Source organism: Gavialis gangeticus, unplaced genomic scaffold, assembly GCF_001723915.1.
Source record: "Gavialis gangeticus isolate Ggan-Ray unplaced genomic scaffold, GavGan_comp1, whole genome shotgun sequence".
NCBI lineage: Eukaryota > Metazoa > Chordata > Crocodylia > Gavialidae > Gavialis > Gavialis gangeticus.
In genome coordinates, this window is record NW_017729026.1 from 17959134 (window position 1) to 17968271 (window position 9138).

At 38.9% G+C, this 9138-nt stretch overlaps 1 protein-coding gene across 1 annotated transcript in view; it reads right to left on the minus strand.

Annotated features, from left to right (window-relative positions):
* Positions 1 to 881: 881 nt before the first annotated feature.
* The window catches only part of SLC35F1 (solute carrier family 35 member F1), a 221239-nt gene continuing 212982 nt past the window's right edge, over positions 882 to 9138 (minus strand). Inside the window, exon 8 of the mRNA XM_019520219.1 lies at positions 882 to 5175. Within this exon, the coding sequence (XP_019375764.1) occupies positions 4951 to 5175 (225 nt within the window). The 3' untranslated portion in view covers positions 882 to 4950. The remainder of the gene's footprint in view (positions 5176 to 9138) is intronic.

The following is a 9138-nucleotide window of genomic DNA, read 5'->3' on the forward strand; positions in this document are numbered from 1 at the left end:
GCACCCATCAGAATGGATTAGACTACCATTTCTGACATTATTATCTGTGGAACTCCATTCAAATTCAATTGGCCTGGGTAATGGGATGGTAGGAAACGGTCACCAGGTCTGCTCCTTTTCATTCTTAACAGGGACAGGATTGTGGGAAACCTACGGGTGAATTTTCTTTCAGAAATGTCATGCAAACAAAGAAAGCTTGGCAGCAGCAGCATAGCAACACAGCCAGGCTCCATTGCAATTATGACCACAACTGTGTGGCTGCTGGTGGCAGCTGTTTTTTTTGTCCCCTGCCAAGGTGCCCCAGTTGCCCTGCCCTAGTTATGCCACTGCCTGGCAAGCACTCATGTGGGCAGGGATCATTGGATACCAAGCCATCCCCACCAAAGGCTTTGCCCTCTTCCTCCCAGCCTGCTCTCTAGCCTCCTTAAGTGTGCTTTTCCTCAGCCTCTCTACTAGGGTCCAAACCCTTAACCTAGTACCGTTTCTCCCTCAGGCATTTAAAATTCTTTGTCCTTCCTGCAACTGAGGGCCTTCTGGGTAATTCTGGTGGAGGCTGGGTGTTTGTGAACATAGCAGAATGCAGAGTAGTAATGGAGCAGCTGTGAGGATGACCTGACTGCAGATGCCCAAGAGAAAAGCCACAAACGTCCCTCTCTGCCATGGGAATATGTTGCTCCTAATGATATGTTATAGTGTATTTCCTAAAGAGAGTGAGAATCATCCTGGTGTACATAGGCTTGCATGGCAAAGATGTGCAATCCACAACTGAAAATCATCCTTGGATTATGAATTTTGGGTAGCCCCTTGAAAAAAATCCATGGTTCAAGGACAGTCATTTTAAGTTATATTAAAGGTAAGAAAACAGACAAGGAAACTAGTAACCCTGCTTTCATAAAGCATTTATTTTTATTTGAAAACATTATACAGGCATTACATTGCCACAGCCAGTCCATATAGGAGCATGCAAATATCAAAACGGAGAAAGGTTTGTTCAGCTTTTCGGTGCAGGATTTTGGGGGAGGGGGAAGGGCGGGGGCTTGTTTGTTTTTGGTTTTGGTTCATATTTCCATTTGTTGTTTCAAGATTAGTGTGCTTTATTATGGCATATAACAATAAAAAGCCTACCCATGGGGTAAAATTTATATTTGTAGCTAGCTCAGGAATACTAAATGGTTAAAAAAAAAGGAAAGAAAACAATACTACACGCTTGTCAAAATGTTAATAGCACAAGTTAGCAATATCTAAACTATACATTGAAACTTTTTCATATGACACAGTGGTGCAAAATTTTCAATTGCTTGGTCTGTTGTGTGTTTGAAAAGTTTATCGCTGGAACAAAGACAAGTTCTGTCTCCCAGTGCAGGCTTTCTTCCAGTAGCTGAAAATTACATCAGTCTTGCTAAGGGCCATTCATTGCCAGTGGGGCAGTAGAGCTTCAGTTTGTTCAAGGAAAAGATCTACACAGAACTGGTGAAGTCCTAATTCAACCAGTAGAGTAGCTGCCAGTTGGATAGCTGAACCTTTGCTGGTGTCTACTGAGGTCTTGAACTGCTGGAATTAAACAGTTAGAAACAATGCTTTCTTTCCCCCTCCTAGACCTCAGATTTTGTTCAACAGAGTATCTGTAATGTTAAACTACTATCTTCCTTTGAGATCCATCCTTTGGGGCAGTATGACACACCCAACACCACAATAAGTTATCCTGGTGACTCGAAACTCTTCATGTGCAAAAAAACACATGGGATGGTTGTTGAGTGTACAGTGCATATCTGAACATTCATAATTTATTTCCATAGAATAGAGTCATTTAAAATGTCTTATAAAATTGCTTTGAATGGCACCTCTTAGCCATCCATTGATTGCAAGCCTTTTTATGTAAAAATTCTCAGGTCTGAATAACCTGGATATGCCTTCCACCCAGTTGAACCTAGTAAGACTTTAATAAACATCTACAAATTAGTGTCATAAAAATGAGAAAAAAACTACTACAAACATTTGGCTTAAAAATAAATACTAAGAATGAAGTAAACCAAAATAATTATGCAAAATGAAGGAATTGTAAACATGAAACACACACACACACATACACACACACAAACATGCAGTCTTGAAAGGTCTTGAGACCAACATGAGAATAATGTCCAGAGAAAGGTATTTAATTGGTATAAAAGGTAGCAAAAAAGTCTGAGAGATGACAGGTGCCCGTAAGTGTGCCTCTGGGTACCTGAGAGAACAAAGACATTTGTAACCAAAAAACATACTCCCTTTCTAGAAAAGGTTAGAGGCTAGCACAAAGCCCATATATTGGTGGGCCCTGATCTGAGGGTTTCATTGGTGCCATGGTCTTCTGCTGTCTGAACAAGCATGAAGCTTCAGCCAGTGTATGATTGGTCACCTACACCCATAAGTCCTATTCCAGGATCCTCAATGGAAGTGAAGTGGTCCTGTGCACGGAGGTGAATGTGAACAAGTTAAATGTTGCTGACACTTGTGGTTTTATGGTAAATCTCACAATATTTGGAATTGCCCTAAAAGTCCCTAATCCTGGAGTCAAGTTATTACATGAGAATCTCAGCTTTTATTTTAAAAAAAGAATATAAAGAAGAAGAAATTTTTGCAGGGGTCAGAGTTGCAAGGAAAAGTTTGAAAACATAAATGCTAAAGGCTCAAAGGGTAGAAGGAAAATAAAACCAACTCCAAATATATTGTGTTCAAACTCTTGTGATTTTTAAACTAAAGTCGTGAATTTGCAGGGCCTAACTCATGGTTTTGGAGCTCCTGTGAGGGTGATTTGGCAATACTGAAGTCCCCTCTTCTCAACTGCAGTGGGATCATGGCAGGCAGCCGAAGCATAATGGTACAGAGTATGCCTCTTTTCATCATGCCCAGGAAGGAGACAATTAGCAGATATTGAGTTGTTCATTAGCATTTTGTAATGGGTCACTTTTTGTACTTCCATGCAAACTTCTTTAAACCTGCTGCAGAGCAATCCTTTCTGTCATATAACGGAACAGAACTATACAAAACAAATACTGTTTCGGCTGAAAACCAGCCCACTTGGTTGACTTGTAGGGCCCTTTTAATAACAAGACTGAAGTTTCTTTTTCTCATAAAAGTAGGTGAGTTTGCGGGGTGGGAGTGGGGGGGGGGTTACATAAAGCCCAACTTTTCCATTTAAAGACTGACTTCCTCAGTACAATATCATTCAAGTAAAATATACTTCCTGTACCCACCAGCAGAAAATCAATCAACATTGCTGAAAACCCTGTTTTTAATACAATGAATACATCACATATTGCACTTCCTTAACTCCATCTTTTTGAAGATCTTAAAGCACTTTAAAACAGCTTAGCCCTACAACACCCCTGTGAGGTAGGTAAAGTATTTTTATCCCTATATATACAAACTGGGAAACTAAGCCACACAGAGGGTAAAAGACAAGCCCAAGATCCCACAAGAAATCTGTGGCAATTTTGTGAATAAAACCAAGCTCACTTCAATCTCTGATCTATTAGTCAGACTATCCTTCCTTTCAGTAATTTTATGAGGCAAATAGACTATGTAGGTATGAAGAAAAGACTCTGTCTTTCACTGTGTTCCCAACGGGAAAAAATCAAGACAGGTTATAGACTTCTATGGCTCTGCTTAGGTTTCAACAGAAGCATCTTCATATTTCTGATGAGGATCCCGCAGCAAGTACATTTTAGAGCAAAATGTACAGAGGACTTTCACGTGTCCTGGTAAGTATAAGAAAACTGCTTGGTTCTTCTATTACTTTTGTTATTAGGGTAAAATAATTGGCTCCACTGTGTGGTCTAAATATCTTTTAAGTACTGCAGTCCCACCAGCAGATAATTCAGTTTTACTACATATGAATTCGTTCCACTGCTTACTAATACGTATGCTTGTGGCATGAGTAAGTTCTGATAAAAAACTGACATGTTTCCAGGTTGGTATTGTTAGGAAAAGGAACCCAACACATCCTGTAGCAAAGGACTAAGACATTTGGAAATGCAGAAGGCTTCTTTATATTTACGAAGGATTTAAAATAAATGCCCTGGTCTGACTGATATGTTGTCTTACCAATGAGAGCTACAATAAGTAGGAAACTAGAAAATGCACTTTTTAATACAGATTTACGTGTAAAAAGTAAGAAATTCATTCTGTGTTTTTTTTTCCTGCAGGTTAGATGCAGCTATAGAAATATAATTCCCTGTCACCTGATGCAGAACCTCAGCCACCAGGAAATCCATCATGGAACATAAAAAGGTCAATGCTCAAGTAATTCACTTCTGCAAATATAGTAAGGCTAAAATGCTCAATTTATACCTATTCCTAGAATAGAGGCTGATACTGTAAATTGTCCTTCCTCTGGATTCACAGCACAGATTACATAAAAAGTGGGCAACCAGATAGAAAGCAGAGCTGAACACATTATCTTTTCCCCATCAGATACAGGTGCTAACAAAAATGCTTCAGGATGTAGCTACCATGAGTACCCCGTCTATTTTGTGCAAAATAAATACACCTTAAAAAGAGAGAAAATAACAGTGACTGCACAAGTGGATTTGCTGTAAAAATGTGGCTCTTCCACACCTTGGTGTGGCCCTGGCAGATTATCATACAATAGGTACAAAAATGCCCCCTGACTTGTACGTAGTTTCAGCTTGTATCCTGACTGTCTTCACAGGTAGTTTCAGAGGGAATGATTCATAAAGAGCATTATGCTATCGCCAATATACCACTAATACCCTAAACAAGGGACTGGCACCTTTTTTTGCAATATACACCCAGTAACAATTAATTTGTACTTTTACAAGCCTTTTCTATTTGCTACCTTGCAGTCCACCGATGTAACTGCACCTGGTAAATACCTTTCTCTATGTACAATACAGAGATAATGAATATATGAATTCCACTAAATCATCAGTGGGTGACAAGTGCCTGGGTTTAGGCAACTCTGACATGAGGCTCCTCTTCTGTCTCTTGGCCTAGACTGGTATATGTTACTGATGGTTCCAGTTGTCCAGTTGCGGGCAAGTCTACAACAGGTCCTGAAGGGTTTCGAAACTGCTTGTATACCCGTGGATCCTGGGCAACATAGGTTGATGTGGAGGAGTAGAGCACCAGACCAACAAGGATAGTGAAGAATGACAGCAGATAAAGTCCTGAAAACTAAACACAGATGAGAGCAGAATCATTAGAAAGCAGCATGGGTTGCTGTGTTCATGGGGACCAGAGGAAAATTTCAAGCCCGGGTTTGTACAGCATAAGGCATTGTTAGTCTTTCATTGGGTGTGGATTTTGACAGCACTTTTTGTTGGAAATTAGTTTTCCCACATTAATTGTCCCTTCATATTTTACTAATAAAAAAGACTGAAATTCTCCTGAAATACGTAAATATTAGCCAGTTAACTGGAGTTAAGGACGCCTGAGGTCTCTTCTCAGATCTGAGGTTTATTTATTTTGTAACTTTAGCCAAGGCACTTGGCTTCAGCTTCTCCCTCTGCAAAATAAGGTATTTACCAATATTTGTCAAATATTTTAAGACCTCTGGATGACAGGCACTCTGTTAGCAGGTGGCTTTATTACTGTCAAATCATGTATGTGTAGGCTGTAGCACACAGGTTGTGCTATATAAATAATACAGATGTCATGAATTTAACAATATATCTTAAAAGTACCCTTATAAAATATGTTTTCAGTTAAAAGCACTTTTGACAATTAAGTAACACACATTAGAGTAACAGTTTAAAATTACATTAGAAAAAGGATCTCTGTAATAACACCAGTATTTGCTTCAATGAAAGTCCGAGGTAGTTCACTTGTGGATTATTTTGTTTGTAAACTGAATTCAGAAACCAGTTAATGGGAATGCATGTGCTTTAATGTGTCTTTATACAAATCAGAGACTTTGGTGATAAACAAGTTCTCAGTTGACCTCAGAAGGTTGGTGCATAAATATACAAGATCTGATGTTTATCCAAAGCTTAGGTCTGCATAGTTTGGCAGGCAATCTCACAAGACCAGACCTCCTACTTCTGTTCGTCTAGAAATACCACATAAATAACCTTTCTGGTAACATTTCAACGTTTGCACTTGAGGTATGTGGAGGAGCCCAGAAATAAAGAAGTCCATAGGAATAAAATATCATGGGCACATCTACACATGCACTTTAATGTGCAGTAGCCTATTTTATTGTGCATTAAAGTGTCACGTAAAAAACTGTGCAACTATGCTAATGTGCAGTAAAAGAATCTACTGTGTATTGTCACTTTAAAAAAGGACGCATTCGTTACTGTGCATTATGGCAGCCTAATGTGCATTATTTTAGTACCTCACATTGGAGGTATCACATTTACTGAACATTAGAAAAACTCCTTTAATGCACATGTACACATGCCCAATGGGACTGATCTGCAAATTGGAGCAGTACAAAGTGACCTGAAATATGGTGGCTTTCCCCTGATTCAATGGCTGAATCTTTGGAAGAGGAAAGATCCAGCGCAATCATTTTTATGGCACCTGTTTCCCCCGTATCAGTTGAAGAGCTTTGAATAAAGCCAGAGCTGAAGTGCAGGGTGCTCCACTTATTTCCAGTCAATTCAGGAAGGCTGCTATGTCTGGCATGTTAGAATAGCTAAGTGGACTGGCACACCTTATGCCAGCAGCTAGCCTAAGATCAGGTACAAGAAGTATAAATAGGACAGTTAAGCCCCCCATAGCTGTCCCAAGCATGAAACTTATAAAGGAAGAAAAGCAAACTTGGGATCTCAAAATTTTTAAACAGTTCAAATGTAGAAATGGACAAAAGGATGATGGGAAAGATACATGAGTATGCAGGGATGTGGAGGTTTCTGACCTGTCTCACCCACCTTGAAAGGTAACTTCCCTTAGAAAATGAAAAAGCTGCAAAAATGGTGGTAAATGCAAAGATTGCTAAAAGACAACCTGTAAGGCCAACTTGACAAGCCAGAAACAGAACTGATTTTGTATTTAGCAAGAGTTTTAAAAGTGTGAATGTTCAGCTGTGGTCCAGAATATGCGAATGAATGAAAATACCAACAAGTAACTACAACACTGTGACTAAATATGGGCTTGTTTCACTAGGCAGAGAGGTTATTCTATATAAATCTGTTCTGTAATGCTAACTGAGTATGGGACTTGGACAAATATCACATTTGTTTCTCTTGCTTTATTTTAATGCTAGAAAGAAAGCGAAATAAATTATTCAGGCTTTAGCCATCTTGCTTTAGTTCTTAATGGTTGCAAGGCAATAATTATTTTGATGAAAGTGAACTTTATTTAAATGTACAAAGTTTTTAGTGTCCTGTAACTGAGCAATGGGACTTGTTGACATCCTCCTTGTGGTTCATCCTGCTATGTTTGGCATTTTTACAGAAACAGCTCAGTTGAAGAGTTTCTGAAACTTTTAGAAGCATAAACCCTGGTGACAAGTCTGTGTCTGCTGTCATTTTCCACAGCTAGAGTGATATAAGTACACTTCAGATGGGAATGCACCATAATGGGGAAAGTTTAAAGAGTGCCAGAAGGACTGTAGAGTAAGAAGAAGGTAGGGTTCTGCTTTTCGTCAGTCATTAATTGCTTTTTTCCAAGCATGTCACCAGGTCCTCGTGTGTCATCTGGCAGCATGATTTGGTATAATCATCCAGCTGTACTGCCAGCATACAACACAGCGTAGAGTGTGTGAGTGAGTCTGCTGAAGGACTTTTTCACTATGTCACAGCACTGAAAGGACTAGTTTGGGCTGAGAACTCCCTCCTGTGGTAATAAAACTTAATCAGTCATTTCAAGTATCCAGGTTGTAGCCATATTGGTCTAAAGGAAAAAGCAATCATGGCTCGTGGACAGAGGGGGTATCTTTTATTGGACCAACAAGATTTTTGCAAAAAAAAAAAAATCTTTAATTCACACAACAATAGGAATCTTGAACTCAGATTCTGGATTAGAACAACATATTACAGGCTGGACCCTGATTTTCCTTTTGTCTCTTCTATGACAAGCACATTTTTAGAAGCTTGGTCATTGGCTTGCTGAAGTATAAACATGGAAGATTTTTTAATAGCATTCTTTAAGAATATTTCATTCTATGGAAGTAAAGCAAATATCTGTAGTTAAAAATTATGTAGGCTGTGAATAGGAGCCATAGCTGATAATTAAGTTATTTTCCACTAGTCTGTGGCCCTGATCCAAAGCCTGCTGACACAAAAGAGAATCTTTCCTATAATTTCAGTGGGTTTTAAAATCAGCGCGAGGTAGGAATTAAATTAATCACATAAAAATTGACCAGGATTGCTGTTCGCTGTAAAAAGCTGGTTAGATTCCTTGGCTAAGATAGTTGCGTTCTAGTGAAGATGATATTTACTGGCACATTCTATGGCTGTGTCTAAGAGGGAAATTTTTATCTTGACCCATCAACCTCATCTTTTCAGATTCAGTATTAATCGAAAGCAAGAAAGACTATCTCAAAAAATAGCTGTTCCTTAAACTGTTCCTAAGAATTGGAGTTTGAGAGGATCATTTTGCACTGCTACCCTGCATATAACTGAACAACTGAATTGGAAGGTCTCAGGGGCTGTGTAATTCCTCTCTCTGGCTGAAACATTGCTTGAGAAAGATATTGCCCTTCATTTTCTAACTTCTCTCTCCCTTTCTACAGAAATATATCTCTTGTAAATGTAGTAAAAACTGTAAAATAACACAGATTTGTAGGTCTCACTGGGCGTGTCTACACATGTGCTTTAATGCATAGTAAACTATTTTACTGAGCATTAAAAGTGTCATGTAAAAAATTGTGACATTACACTAATGCACAGTAAAATAGTATACCGTGCATTAAGCGTTACTAAAAAGCATGCAAATGCACTACTGAGCATTAGTGAAGCCTCATATGCATCAATTTAGTGCGGCACATTGGAGGTACTAAACTTAATGCACATTTGAACAGGCACATTAATGCACATGTAGGCATGCCCACTGCGACCTGCTTCCAATCCATACTAAATCTGATAACAGTGGAACATTGGACCATTAATACTGTAACAAGGCATGACATCTTGTAGCTCAGTTTGGTTAAATATTTTTAAGTTCACAAGTTGCAAATGGTAACAGCATCTC